This window comes from Sardina pilchardus, chromosome 2 (assembly GCF_963854185.1).
Source record: "Sardina pilchardus chromosome 2, fSarPil1.1, whole genome shotgun sequence".
Lineage (NCBI taxonomy): Eukaryota > Metazoa > Chordata > Actinopteri > Clupeiformes > Clupeidae > Sardina > Sardina pilchardus.
The window spans coordinates 1,919,765-1,934,764 of NC_084995.1; the positions used below are offsets into that span (position 1 = coordinate 1,919,765).

The 15,000-nt window shown below is 46.0% G+C and overlaps 1 protein-coding gene across 1 annotated transcript in view; it reads left to right on the forward strand.

Annotated features, from left to right (window-relative positions):
• Positions 1-15,000, forward strand: part of chrna8 (cholinergic receptor, nicotinic, alpha 8) — a gene marked incomplete at its 5' end in the record, with an annotated part of 23,951 nt that overhangs the window by 3,263 nt on the left and 5,688 nt on the right. The window contains 5 exons of the mRNA XM_062553255.1: positions 2,990-3,034; positions 3,600-3,709; positions 10,862-10,941; positions 11,890-12,057; positions 14,702-14,839. Of these exons, the coding sequence (XP_062409239.1) occupies positions 2,990-3,034; positions 3,600-3,709; positions 10,862-10,941; positions 11,890-12,057; positions 14,702-14,839 (541 nt within the window). The remainder of the gene's footprint in view (positions 1-2,989; positions 3,035-3,599; positions 3,710-10,861; positions 10,942-11,889; positions 12,058-14,701; positions 14,840-15,000) is intronic.

Consider the following 15,000-nt stretch of genomic DNA (forward strand, 5'->3'; position numbering starts at 1 on the left):
CCAGAAATGAATTAGAAAGAAAAATAAATAGATACTATACAAAAGAGGGGTTGGGGAGCACGAAGGGACACCCAGGAGCAACAGGGGCAAGGAAAAACTCCCTTAGCTTGTTCAGGAAGAAACCTTGGGCAGATCCACGGCTGTGTAGTGGTGTAGAGATAGTGTAGTGGTGGTAGTGTAGTGGTGTAGAGATAGTGTGGTAGTGTAGTGGTGTAGAGATAGTGTAGTAGATATAGGGTGCGTTTGTAAATTGCCACTCCGAGCACTCCGAGCACACTCTGACAACTTTTTAACCGTTCGTAAATTCAGAGTGTGGATGGAATTATCGTTCGTTTATTCAGAGCGTCACACTCTCGGAGTGTCCAGAGCGTACTCTGGGCACTCCAGCTGAAAGGACAGAGAAGCAGAGCGTGACGTCACATCAGTCAGCTACTAACGAGAATAGTTACCTACGTAACGTTAACAGGTTAGCATTTTAGTGCTAGTGCTAGAAGAATGTTTCCAAGTTGACATTACAAACGTTGCTTATCAAGATTATGTAGACGGTTGAAATAACTGCTCTCACAGTGTTCTTCATTATCACTGTCAAGAAAGCTCTTGCATCAGTGGAATTGAGCTCTGAATAATACATAAACACTGTTTCAAAAGTGCCGAAGTGGCGTCCATATAGTAAATGTAAACACAAACAATCGTTCGTAAATTCACTGGGAGTTAGAATGCTCGTCTATTTCGAACTTCAGAGCATTATTCTATTTTTTTGAGTGTCAGATTGAATTTACAAAGGCACCCATAGTGTAGTGGTGTAGAGATAGTGTAGTGGTGATAGTGTAGTGGTGGTAGTGTAGTAGTGTAGAGATAGTGTAGTGGTGTAGAGATAGTGTAGTAGATATAGTGTAGTGGTGTAGAGATAGTGTAGTGGTGTAGAGATAGTGTAGTGGTGTAGAGATAGTGTAGTAGAGATAGTGTAGTGGTGTAGAGATAGTGTAGTGGTGTAGAGATAGTGTAGTAGAGATAGTGTAGTGGTGATAGTGTAGTGGTGTAGAGATAGTGTAGTGGTGATAGTGTAGTGGCGTAGAGAGAAGGGCCGTTCACACCAAGAACGATAACGATAACTATAACCATAACGATAAAAGCGTCCACACTGGCCAACGATAAGAAAAGTCTCTCCTCGTATTAATGAATGTGATGGCTAGAATATTTTGGGTTCTGATTGGCTCATTGGCTCAAAGGCTCATCTTATCTTGATTGGCTGTTAGCTTTTTATCGTTCTCAAAATCGCTCTGAAAGTGATCAGCAATGATATCGTTCTTCATGTCGTTATCGTTATCCACAAGTTTCCGCCGCCCCGTGATGCTTTGCGCGAATTGTGGGCTTCGCTTCCGGTTGCTACGAGATCGATGTAAACAATCACCGTCTGTCATTCATTCATTCATTAGGCTACAATGTGGGAACACAACCTTACCGAGTTAAAAAACGGCATTGTAAATATACCTTTGCCCTCCGCCGTAACTGGATGGGAAGACGAAGTTAAAAAATGGCCAAGGATAACTTACAGCAGCATTTTTTAGTTTATGTGTGAACGTTGTCATTCATATTAACGAGAGCGATATTTGTTTATAGTTATAGTTATCATTATCGTTATCGTTCTTGGTGTGAATGGCCCTTTAGTGTAGTGGTGTAGAGATAGTGTAGTGGTGTAGAGGTAGTGTAGTGGTGATTGTGTAGTGGTGATAGTGTAGTGGTGTAGAGATAGTGTAGTGGTGTAGAGATAGTGTAGTGGAGATAGTGTAGTGGTGATAGTGTAGTGGTGTAGAGATAGTGTAGTGGTGATAGTGTAGTGGTGTAGAGGTAGTGTAGTAGTGATGGTATATAGATAGTGTAGTAGTGATAGTGTAGTGGTGTAGAGATAGTTTAGTGGTGTAGAGATAGTATAGTGGTGTGTAGAGATACAGTACATAGTATAGAGGTGGTAGCGTGTGTGTGTGTGTGTGTGTGTGTGTGTGTGTGTGTGTGTGTGCTTGTGTAGGGTGACCAGACGTCCTCTTTTGCCCGGACATGTCCTCTTTTTGAAACCTAAAAATGTGTCTGGGCGGAATTTCAGAATCGTCCGGGATTTTGTTATTCTAGCCTAACGTGTTTTCACCGAATTTGCATTGCTCTCTCTTTCATTCACATAGTAGGCTAATCACACCCTCCCCCTACAGTTCGCTTTGCATTGAGTTGAAGTGTAGAGCCTGACCTTAGAGCTACCGTCATTGGTCGATATTCTCGGCCTAAACATTTAATTGGTTATTCACCTCATCAGCGCACACTTCCTTGTTTACCACTGGCAACGCGCAAAACTATCCGGCATCTTCAGCCATGCCGAAACGCAAGTGCAAGTTCACTGACGAATTGAAACGTATAATTTCCATGTTTTCATCTCGGTCGAGATCAATGAATGCAAAGCAGGCAGTTTAGGAGGACTGAAAAGTATCAGCCATTGGACAACTTTTCAACTTTAAAAATGTCTCATTTTGTGCAATTAGGTTTTATTTTTTATTATTTTTGTTTTACCATTGTTGTGACTATACTTTACATTGTATAGCCTACAAATGTATAGTTCGTTTTTGCACATTTAAAACTTTCAACTACAAAATAGCCTTTTGAGGCAGTGTTTTTCTGTTAGTGTTTTCTGTCCACCTGGAGGATCAGGAACTCTTGCTTTTGTTGTGATCACAGCTGTGTGTGTGTTTGTGTGTGTGTGTGTGTGTGTGTGTGTGTGTGTGTGTGTGTGTGTGTGTGTGTGTGTGTGTGTGTGTGTGTGTGTGTGTGTGTGTGTGTGTGTGTGTGTGTGTGTGTGTGTGTGTGTGTGTGTGTGTGTGTGTGTGTGTGTGTAAGAGAGATAGAGACCAAGAGTGTGTATGGGCTTCTGTTGTATTAATCCTTCACAAAAATCCTCTTTTCCGATCTCTGCCTTCTTTTGACTCTTCTTTTTCTCTATCTCTAGGATGAAAAGAATCAGGTTTTGATCACAAATGCTTGGTTGCAGTTGGTAAGCTCATTTTTTCAATAACAGCATTAGAGTTGAGACTATGTAAATGTGCTGAGTGTGTGTGTGTGTGTGTGTGTGTGTGTGTGTGTGTGTGTGTGTGTGTGTGTGTGTGTGTGTGTGTGTGTGTGTCTGTCTTCAAGCTAATCTTGCACAGGCCATACCCTAGAGAGAATAACAGTATTAGAAATCGAAATTGCGTCACTTCATGCTACACACACACACACACACACACACACACACACACACACACACACACACACACACAGTACACTTATGGATGGCAAAACACAGCTGGAGCAAAATCACATTGCTACAGGGTTATTATATTAACCATATTCATCAGCTAAAGCCTATTACCACTTTCTATTTCCTTTCTCAGTCATTACACATCAGTATGCCTCTGTAATTATAACTGCATGCTGTGTTAACATGCCCTTATTTTCTCTCTCTCTCTCTCTCTCTCGTTTGTGTGTATGTATATGTATGTGTGTGTGTGTGTGTGTGTGTGTGTGTGTGTGTGTGTGTGTGTGTGTGTGTGTGTGTGTGTGTGTGTGTGTATCTGCAGTACTGGACTGATATCTACCTGAGTTGGAATGTTGATGAGTATCCAGGAGTACAGAACCTGCGCTTCCCGTCCAATCAGATTTGGGTTCCAGATATCCTACTCTATAACAGGTATGGCTGACTCTGTATGTGACTATGTTTGTGTGTGTCACAGTGTCTACAGAATGCCTACATGTTGATCATTCCATTTTTATTTGTTTACATGTATGTGCTCTACTGAGTTAGTTCTGGCTTTTCTACTGATACAGAAGATAATGTTTTTTTTCTGTGGCACTACTAGAACTTTCCATGTTAAAGGCACTCTAAGCAATCCCTCCCTCCCAAACTCTGCTAAACGTGTATCTCGTCTGTGATTGGCTAGAGCAGTTTGTTATGCTTTTATGGTCCAGGCTGGGCCAGGTTGTTTCTGTTGCCGTTTTTAGAGCCAGGGCCACAGACACCGCGTTTCTTACAGTGTCTTCAGGGCCACAGACACCGCGTTTCTTACAGTGTCTTCAGGGCCACAGACACCGCGTTTCTTACAGTGTCTTCAGGGCCACAGACACCGCGTTTCTTACAGTGTCTTCAGGGCACAGGCAGCTAGCGGATGGTGAGGTGGTGTTTGCTGTATGTGACAAAAAAACAAAACGTTTTAGTTTAGAAAACTGTTATATTGCTTAGTGTGCCATGGATGAATTCTATACTGTGGTGCTGATAGCTCAGTCAGTGAGAACATTGTGTCCCTGTGTCTCTCAGGTACACTATAGAATCTCAGGAGTCTCTTTTCTGCTCAGTTGTGTGTGAGCTTCCTGGTGTGCGCTTTGTGTTTATTTCCTCACATTGGGCACAAAGACAAGAGGTCAAGGGTCAGTAGAACCCCTCATGGCTGCCTGGGAGCGACATGCCTGAGGGGCTCCATAATGCACCAAGTTTCTAAAGAGCAGCTGCTTGTGTAGTCCAGATCTGAGAGTAGGAGGACGCCCCGGAGGGCGACTGTGCTGTTATCACTCAGGCTTAGTGGGCGTGTGTGTGTGAGAGCAGTCGTGATGGTATCAGAATCTTAAGCAGACTGTAGGTTAAGGAATCATTTCTGCTGAGCGAGCATGAGACAGACTGCTAGTGTCCTGGGCAGACTTCGGTATAACCCTGTGTCACATACTGTATGCCAACTTGTCTGAGCTGCTGGGAGCATCCCAAAGTTATCACCGCCTGTAAACTTAAAACTTTCAGTTGTCTACCTTTACGTTTACAAATGCACTGTATAGAGATGCACTTACTTACTTTACATAGCTGTTTTTTGCATTGTTCATTCTATCCAAAGTGGGCCCTGTTTTCACGTATGGTTTAAGTGTATTTAGGGCATATCAAGTCTACTTTTGTTAGTTTGATGGCGGAATTAGTGATCAGATACCAGGCACTTAATTTCGTTTCTAATTAATACGTTTCCTAATTAACCATGGTTTATCTGGGGCGTAATCATCCATTAAGCCAATGAGAGTGCCATCTCCCATTCACATTGCCTGCATGTGCGTTTGTCTCTGCAACAGCAGGATTTCTCCAAAGCTTGCTTTGCTAAAAAACAGGTGTGTGCGTGACAAGCAGAGTACACGTCTGTACTCACCTTGTAATTCGTAGTCGTAGACAACAGCAAGACAAGGTCTTACACTTGGTTATTTACTTTCACAGTGCTGACTGACAAGGGATTGTCATTGCAAACAAGCTGGAAGAAAAGCAACACTTACCCCAATAACATTCGACTGACTGAATAAAACCCCTCAGGACATTCAATCCAAGCACGCCATGCACACAGTCTTTACACTGCGTTGCCAGAGGCTACATTGTTAAGGCCTCGCTACTATGCAGATCACAGGTTAGACTTCTTGACAGTTTGCTCTTAAAATAACAGTGTAATACGCATTTCACCATGTCTTTCTTTGACGGTGATGTTATAATTTTCAGGGGAATCAAAATAGCAATGTGCAATCGATGCACCTGACCACAGCTAATTTCCTCATGGATGCACTAGTGGGTGCAGACGCTCATTTGCTATTGAGACCATGTAGTCGCCTGGTGGGGGATAAGATGAGACTCTTTACGTGAGACCGGGAACAGCCCACATAGCAGCCCAGTGTTCTCAGAGGCAGGGGAATGGCCCGTGCTGAATCACTCTTGTGGTCCATGTGATCGCATGACGCTAGCTTTGCTTCTGACGGCTACTTCACTCAGTGTCTGCGCTGTCCTGAGCGCCAGGCTAACACCACTGTCTTCACTTAAACTGTCACTCACAGTTACTCTCAGATTTTAGCACCACGCCTCTCAGCAGCTGGATACAACTGCCAGGACAATTGCAGCAGACAACCTGACAGAATAAGTTAGCACACACGCATGCACACACACACACACACACACACACACACACACACACACACACACACACACACACATAGATGTGAGCTCATCCTGGCTCTGGTATCCTGGCATTGTCTATGTCCTGATATCCTGAGCCAGTAGGCAGAGTGCCTCCTGAGCTGGAGAGCAGTGAGAGAGAAGTGAGAGTGATGAGAGGAGTGTGAGTGGAGTGAGAGAGAAGTGAGAGTGATGAGAGGAGTGTGAGTGGAGTGAGAGTGGAGTGAGAGAGGAGAGAGGAGTGTGAGGAGTGTGAGAGAGGAGTGAGAGTGGAGTGAGAGTGTGAGAGGAGTGAGAGTGTGAGGAGTGTGAGAGGAGTGAGAGTGTGAGGAGTGTGAGAGAGGAGTGTGAGTGGAGTGAGGGTGGAGTTAGAGTGATGAGAGGAGTGTGAGTGTGAGGAGTGTGAGAGAGGAGTGAGAGTGGAGTGTGAGTGTGAGAGGAGTGAGAGTGTGAGGAGTGTGAGAGAGGAGTGAGAGTGGAGTGAGAGTGTGAGAGGAGTGAGAGTGTGAGAGAGGAGTGAGAGTGGAGTGAGAGTGTGAGAGGAGTGAGAGTGTGAGGAGTGTGAGGAGTGTGAGAGAGGAGTGTGAGTGGAGTGAGAGTGGAGTTAGAGTGATGAGAGGAGTGTGAGTGGAGTGTGAGAGGAGTGAGAGTGTGAGAGGAGTGAGAGTGTGAGGAGTGTGAGAGAGGAGTGAGAGTGGAGTGAGAGGAGTGTGAGAGGAGTGAGAGTGTGAGGAGTGTGAGAGGAGTGAGAGTGTGAGGAGTGTGAGGAGTGTGAGAGAGGAGTGAGAGTGGAGTGTGAGTGGTGAGAGAGGAGTGAGAGGAGAGAGGAGTGTGAGTGGTGAGAGAGGAGTGAGAGGAGTGAGAGTGGAGTGTGAGTGGTGAGAGAGGAGCGCTGCAGGAGAGAGGGGGCTGAGTGCTGAGGCTGATACCAATACAGTTGATTTACAGGTCAGCGCTCCATCACAAGCACTATGTGTGGGCTGTTAAGTGACATACTGCTGAAGACGACACAAGGCTGCTGTTGTCAGCACGCACATACACATACACACACACACACACACACACACACACACACCTCAGTGACCAAAGACAGAGCAGTAATTTACCATCTTCTTTTTGTGCAGCCACATCCTCCCCGTCCTCAGCCTATGGCAGTGTGGGAGGTGAGGAGAGGAGTGGCGGTGTGTTGGGAGCCTGGTGCAGGGGGAGGTGAGGAGAGGAGTGGCGGTGTGTTGGGAGCCTGGTGCAGGGGGAGGTGAGGAGAGGAGTGGCGGTGTGTTGGGAGCCTGGTGCAGGGGGAGGTGAGGAGAGGAGTGGCGGTGTGTTGGGAGCCTGGTGCAGGGGGAGGTGAGGAGAGGAGTGGCGGTGTGTTGGGAGCCTGGTGCAGGGGGAGGTGAGGAGAGGAGTGGCGGTGTGTTGGGAGCCTGGTGCAGGGGGAGGTGAGGAGAGGAGTGGCGGTGTGTTGGGAGCCTGGTGCAGGGGGAGGTGAGGAGAGGAGTGGCGGTGTGTTGGGAGCCTGGTGCAGGGGGAGGTGAGGAGAGGAGTGGCGGTGTGTTGGGAGCCTGGTGCAGGGGGAGGTGAGGAGAGGAGTGGCGGTGTGTTGGGAGCCTGGTGCAGGGGGAGGTGAGGTGAGGAGTGGCGGTGTGTTGGGAGCCTGGTGCAGGGGGAGAAGCTCCTAGAGGGGACGGGGCATCAGCCAGACTCCTGAGAGACTCATGTCTAATGAGAATCACACACAACATTAAGCAGCTTACGCTGCGGATCAGGGCCACTAATGATGACAACAGTGCAGTCTTAGAGGAGGGCCGAGCCACATGACAACACTGGGCAGGATTGAGAACAGACGTGAGGAGACGCCAAGCAGGGCACCAGGAGTATAGATTAGACTTACCAAGGATGGAGACGGCGCAGGCCAAGGCCAATGGCATACTGTAGCGTGCCCGCCACACAGCTCAGTGACATGCACACGTGGAAACGCTTGTTTGTTTACTCAGCTATGTGTGTAGACAATCACACAAACAATCACACAAACGGATTTTTGTTCCTGTGGAGCAACAACACCTGTGTGTGTGTGTGTGTGTGTGTGTGTGTGTGTGTGTGTGTGTGTGTGTGTGTGTGATCCCTCTCTATCATGTATTGTATGTACATTTGGCCAAGGGAAAATGAGGGGAAGCATAAGGGAAAGATAAGGTGAACGAGGTGAGGACAGACGGCAGGAGACTATGCAAAGACGGGTGTGGAAATGAGGAGAACAGGAGAGATGGAGGAGAACAGGAGAGATGGAGGAGGAGAACAGGAGAGATGGAGGAGGAGAACAGGAGAGATGGAGGAGAACAGGAGAGATGGAGGAGGAGAACAGGAGAGATGAAAAGGTGTGTGTACTGCAGTGTGATATGTGTGCGTGTGTGCATCTCTCTCTTTCTCTCTCTCTCTCTCTGTGTGTGTGTGTGTGTGTGTGTGTGTGTGTGTGTGTGTGTGTGTGGTGGGTGACTATTCTCAACTTAAAGTGTCTTTCCTTGTATTTCCACACACATCCATAAAAGCAGTTTTGTGCGCTTGCACTTGGGCATACGCACACACACATACACACACACACACACACACACACACACACACACACACACACACACCACATGCAATTGGTACCGCACTAGATTAGGCCAATGGCCTGCTTTACAAAGATGAATATGTCACATTAAAAATGAAAACATTTTACCAGCTTTTAATGGAAGAATGGTTTGCACATATGTTCAATATTTTACTGATTATTGTTGTGTGTGTGTGTGTGTGTGTGTGTGTGTGTGTGTGTGTGAGAGAGAGAGAGAGAGAGAGAGAGAGAGAGAGAGCACATTATAAAAGCCGTGGAATAATACTTGTTTACCACAATTACACCTGTCCTATCTGCTCACAGAAAAATTTGGTTTTGGGTCTCATCATTGTTGCATAATGCTCTGCTGGCCTCATCCTCTCACAGAGCCAGATCATATTTGGTTGCTATGAAGGCTTACATTTGGCTGGGTTTACACTGTGGAGATGGGATTTCCCCCCTGATGGCTTAACTCCTATAAGATGCTCAGTCAGTACACCAGCACTTGCAGTGCAGATGAGGCCATGAGTATCTCACACTCTTAGGACTGAACTAGAGTTCTCTCTCTCTCTCTCTCTCTCTCTCTCTCTCTCTCTGTGTGTGTGTGTGTGTGTGTGTGTGTGTGTGTGTATTGTGTAAGTTTGGGGGAACGAGACTCAAGGATGTGAGCTGTGTAATGCATTATTTATCTCACACACACTGAAGTACACACACAGAGACACACTGAGACATATTAACTGTAGGTCCTAGCACCAGTGCAGTCCTTCACCGAGGAAGCTTGAGTTTTTAAGACTATAAATTCAGTGTGTGTGTGTGTGTGTGTGTGTGTGTGTGTGTGTGTTTGTTTGCTTTATCACTCTATTCTTGTTGGTCTTCATGTCTGTACTCACGTTAGAGGACCACTGTAAATCCTGGGATATTCTGGGATATTCTGGGATATTCTGGGATGTTCTAGGCAAACATTTTTGTTTGAAATGATACTCAGTGATTTTAGTTTCATTCTCCATCTGCCACCTTAAATCCCTCACTCACATGTCACCTGCCATTTGCTTTTGCTAATGCAGTAAAGAGCCGATGAGAGGAGTGACAAGCATAGCCAGTGTGTGATGAAATAGCATCTCCCTGCTCTCTCTCTCTCTTGCTATTTTCACTCCTCTCTTGTTCTCTCCATCTCTGTCTCCACCTCTTGTGATGAATCACTCATTGCATGTTTCCTGCTCTTTGTCCCCAAAAGCCATTATTCATTTGCATTTTGCATGTTAATGAGGCTTTAATTTGAGAACATTTGTCAGAAGCAGTTAAGAAGGCATGTGTGTGTGTGTGTGTGTGTGTGTGTGTGCATGGGTATGTGTGCATGTGTACTGTATGTGTGTGAGCACACTCTCAGTCATTAATCAACATTTGGATAATTCCATATGTCTGCTGTTGCCATGGCAGGTTACTCTGCCTTCAATCTACATGTTCCTGATAGGAAATGATGTAACAGCCTCTTCCTGCCCACTTCCTGTCTCATCTGCATTGATGAACTGCAGTATGATAGAAGCCATAAAAACCGCCCTAATGGAGGGTAGCACTATTCAGGTCAATTATCAGCCCCAGACCTGCCAAAGTGCTTAACTCCCAAACAGCAGCATAACTCTCTATCGCACAGAGCTCCCAGGAGCTGATCTGGCAGTGCAGGCGGCCCCATCTCTCACGGTTACTGTCCAGGTAGAAGCAGAGGGGGCACAGAGCGCTCTCCCCCTGAACCTGTTTAATAACACATGAAACTCTCTCCTCAGGATATGTATATTTGAACAAAGCTCTTACTGTACCCATACTGTCCCCTAAGCTACATGACTGTTGGGTTTTGTGTTTGGCTGTGGAAAGAGAATTGTATCATCCACTTAGATTACTTGTGTGTGTCTATGCATGTCAGGCAGGTTCATTTACCTTTTGCAAAGATGTGTTTATTAGTATTCCTTAGCTGTGATCTGTACATCATTAGTATGCGTATAGGAACTCTCAAAGCAAGGCACAACCCCATCAGCCTGTTACACATGCTCTGTCTCTTCCTATGAAGGATGAGGTATGACCAATCAGGCATCAGGATCAAGAGATACAAGAGACTCTCTTCTCTCTCTCTCTCTCTCTTACACACTCACACACACACACACACACACACACACACACACACACACACACACACACACACACACACACACACACACACACACACACACTGTAAATGATGAACTTGGCTTTTAATAAAAACATTAAAGCTGTGCTAAACACGCCCTCTGCTCTTTCAGTGCTGATGAGAGATTTGATGCCACCTTCCACACCAATGTCCTGGTCAACTACACGGGAGCATGCCAGTACATCCCACCAGGTAAGAGAAGCCTGATGCAGCGCACCATCTCTGGGAGCAAACGTTTGTCTGATGGCATCAGCATCACCGTCTGAGTCTGATGCAAGCCGGCTCCATGTTAGGTTGAAGCACAGCCACTTGTCATACGTTTTAGATATTTCTCATATTTATGTGATGCTCTGCAAAACATCATTCTAATGATGAAGAGTATATGTGCACTCATGCTGCAGCGATTGAAGAGAAAGGAAAAGCTATGAAAGAAAGGAGAATTGCCATGACATGGAGAGAAGGTAGAAAGAAAAAAGGGATGATGGAAAAAGAGGGCAGTAGAGAAAGAGAATCTGTCACCGTGGGAAAGCAGTGTGGCGGCACTGGAGGCTTCTCAGCAGGTGGTGGTCAGCAGAGTGCTGCTGTGGGTTGTTGATGTTGAAGGTCACTGTGTATGCAGACTATTCAGCAGGACAGAAGATTAATCATTGCACTGTTTGACTTTGAAATCCTCATTGCTGTCTTTCATTATGTGTGTATGCATTAGCCTACACTAACATCTTTGACTGTTAATGCATCATCCTGTATGGTGTAAGGTGAATGAGTGTGTGTGTGTGTGTGTGTGTGTGTGCGTGTGTGCCTGTCTGTGTGTGTGTCTGTCTGTCTGTGTGTGTGTGTGTGTGTGTGTGTGTGTGTGTGTGTGTGTGTGTGCGCGTGCGTGTGTGCTCGTGTGTGTGTGTGTGTGTGTGTGTGTGTGTGTGTGTGTGTGTGTGTGTGTGTGTGTGTGTGTCTGTGATCATAAAGATGTGTTTAACATGGATATGTCACAAGGCTTTTAGTTCCTCTACAAGAGCATTAAGGCCCCATCACTTTATGGAACCTTTATAGAATCTAATGTGTGTGTGTGTGTGTGTGTGTGTGTGTGTGTGTGTGTGTGCGCGCGCGCACGGATGTGTGTTTGTCTATTTGTGTCCTCTGCAGGGATTTTGAAGAGCACGTGTTACATTGATGTGCGCTGGTTCCCGTTTGATATTCAGAAGTGTGATCTGAAGTTCGGCTCCTGGACACACAATGGCTGGCTGCTGGACCTACAGATGGGTGCTGTGGACATCTCCACCTACATTCCCAATGGGGAGTGGGATCTAGTGGGTGAGAGCAGAGCATACATGTTTAGGCAGACACGTGCACACATACACACAGAGAGAACACGAGAGCAAGAGAACAGAGGGAGAGAGAGGGAGAGAGAGAGACAGAGACAGAGAGTGAGAGAGAGACACTTGCCTGTTTCTTTAGGTTGTAAATGCCAGTGCTACATATATAGTCATGAACATAATCTTGGTTCTTTGAAGACAAACACAAGACATTAATCAGTTGAAAGTTCTTGTCAGATAATTGATATGAACCAATCTCCAATCACCCACAACGCAAGAGACAGTAGTCCTCTGTAGGCATCAGGAGAGCTGCTCAGAGGTGTCATCCTGAGTGCCATTTGTCAAGCACTTCACTGGCTCCCAAGAACGTTGGATTTCTTGTGTGAAATCTGTAAATGCAGGAAGTGGGCAGTCATGCTTTGTAGGACGAGCCTTGAAAAAGCAAGCATCCATCCTGGTCTCAGCCACCAGTGGTGGTTTCTGCCAAGGATTACGGACCCACTTCCTCTTCTGTAGGTGCAGGAGCCACTGGCCACTCAAACATGTCCTCTAGCAGTGCTCATGGTTCCATCATGGCACAGTGGGGGCAGAGGGTTGCTGAGCAGAGAGGCGTCTGGGCGTGTCCGGGCAGGCTACGCACCAGTCGTGCCCGTCAGATGCGGGGATAGCCCAGCCACATGGAGTCAGGCTTTGATGGGCATCTGTCACCATACTGTGGAGATACAGTATGTGCCACCTTTAGAAAGGCCCAGACTGGTAGCCTCGGAAAGAGCTTCTTTTCAGCTTCAGTTTGAGAGCGGTAGAAGCCAGCGGGGCTCAGGCAGGGACTTAACAGTCTGGTGTGCAGAGCTCTCTCTCCCTGGTGGCTTTGTCTTGTCTATGAGCGCTGGTTCAGCATCTTTATGATCGCTGAAGAATGCCAAGAGGACTAGTTTCTCTCGCCGCGGCATTGACTGTGACCCGCAAAGAAATCCCTGAGCTAGGTGATTGGAGTGCTGTCTTCTGAGAATGAATCCCCATTGGTTAGCATAGATTGAACTAGACTGAAAGAGGACCATGAACTGCCATCAACTGCCATTAACTCCAGGAGCTTTGGTGGAACACCTGAAATGTTACGGGTGCAATGTCGTTGGTTTGTATGGTAAAGCTTGAAGCAAACGAAATATGCCAAACTTAAAGGAGAAATCCTTTAACAAAGGAGTTTTCACATAGATCTCTGTTTCTCAAGGTCACCAAGTACTGAAGTGTTGGTAAAAAATTAAATGAAGCTTCAACCATCAGCTAATGCAGTCAGGCAGCTACAGTGTTACACACCTTGTGTGTGTGTGTGTGTGTGTGTGTGTGTGTGTGTGTATATGTCATGGCTCTATTCGCCCTTTTCACGCTAACGTCAGACACTTTCCGCTTTGAAGCTCTGCTGGGTATCAGTTCATCCGGCGTAAGCAAAAGCTATGGTGATACGGTTACAGTTCTTGAGGTAAGATTAATATTTCACGTGTATTTATTATCTTCATTTTCCTTGTTATCGTTGGCGATCATTGTCGTCACGTAGCTGCCTTGATTTCAGAGTAAAGTCAGTAGCTTAAATTAATACAGTATATAGCAGCAACTTCAGCTAGCTTCACCGAAGATCAAGTTGGTTTGATATTGGATATTCGACAGAGATTCAAAATAAGGAACGCTCTATCATTGAGTATCCGAACATCCAATATCAAACCAACTTGATCTTCGGTGCTAACATGCTAGCTAGCTGAAGTTGCTGCTATGTATAGCAGGGGTCTCCTAACGTTAGGACTAACGTTATGTTCAGTTATCGTTTGCAATCATTGCTCTCGTAGCTGCCTTGATTTGAGAGTAAAGTTAAATGACGTTATGACTGTATATTACTGCTACCGGACGAACTGATACCCAGCTGCTGACATCACGTGAAAAGGGTCTATTCCCTCCTGCTTTTTTTCTGGTGCTTTCCATTTCGGTGCCAAGATCAGGGGCATGTCTAATGTGCTGTATGCTCACTTTTCATTATGAGTCATTCAGTGACTCAGACACACACACACACACACACACACACACACACACACACACACACACACACACACATACCAGGAAACATCATGTTTGTTTTGGTAGTAATTAATGCCTGTCAAGAGGTGCCAGTTGTTTATGTAAAACAAATGAGTCAGATTTAATGTGGAGTGTGTGATGAGCTGATCCCTGTGGCCTGACTGACAGCAGTCCAGCCCTCTGCCCACTGCTCCTCCCCAGCCTGCCACACTGAGCGCGATGCTTGGTGGGGTTCCACCTGAATTCTAACATTTTCCTGAAGTTTGACTTTGATGCATGAGAGACGTATTGATTTTCGGAGGCCTTGGTCAGATTAAATGGATTACATTACACAAAGGTAGAGGACAAGGTAAAACAAACAAGGCAAGGACACGCCCCATTATAAGATGAATGAAATGATGATGATTATGAATGTTCTCCCTCGGGATAGCCTGCGAGCTGAGACCAGTAGACCACATCCACTTCCTCTGACCTACAGTATACAACACAGCTATTTCTACATGACAAGACCAAGCATACACTCACATTTGTGTGCATGTGTGTGTGTGTGTGTGTTTGTATGCGTTTTCCTGTTTTAGATGTCCCTGCGAAGCGCAATGAACTGTACTATGAGTGCTGTAAGGAGCCATATCCTGATGTAACGTTCACAGTCACCATGCGCAGACGGACTCTCTACTATGCCCTCAACCTGCTAATCCCCTGTGTGCTTATCTCAGGTAACACACACACACACTCTCTCTCACTCACACACACACACACACTTGCATGCTTTTATTTGGATCTGAAAGGTATGCAAGGAAAACAAGATTCAATACTCTGGGAGGAGTCATTGACAAGGCTACAGGTGCACATGGTGCACACCCTTTGCATGCTCTCT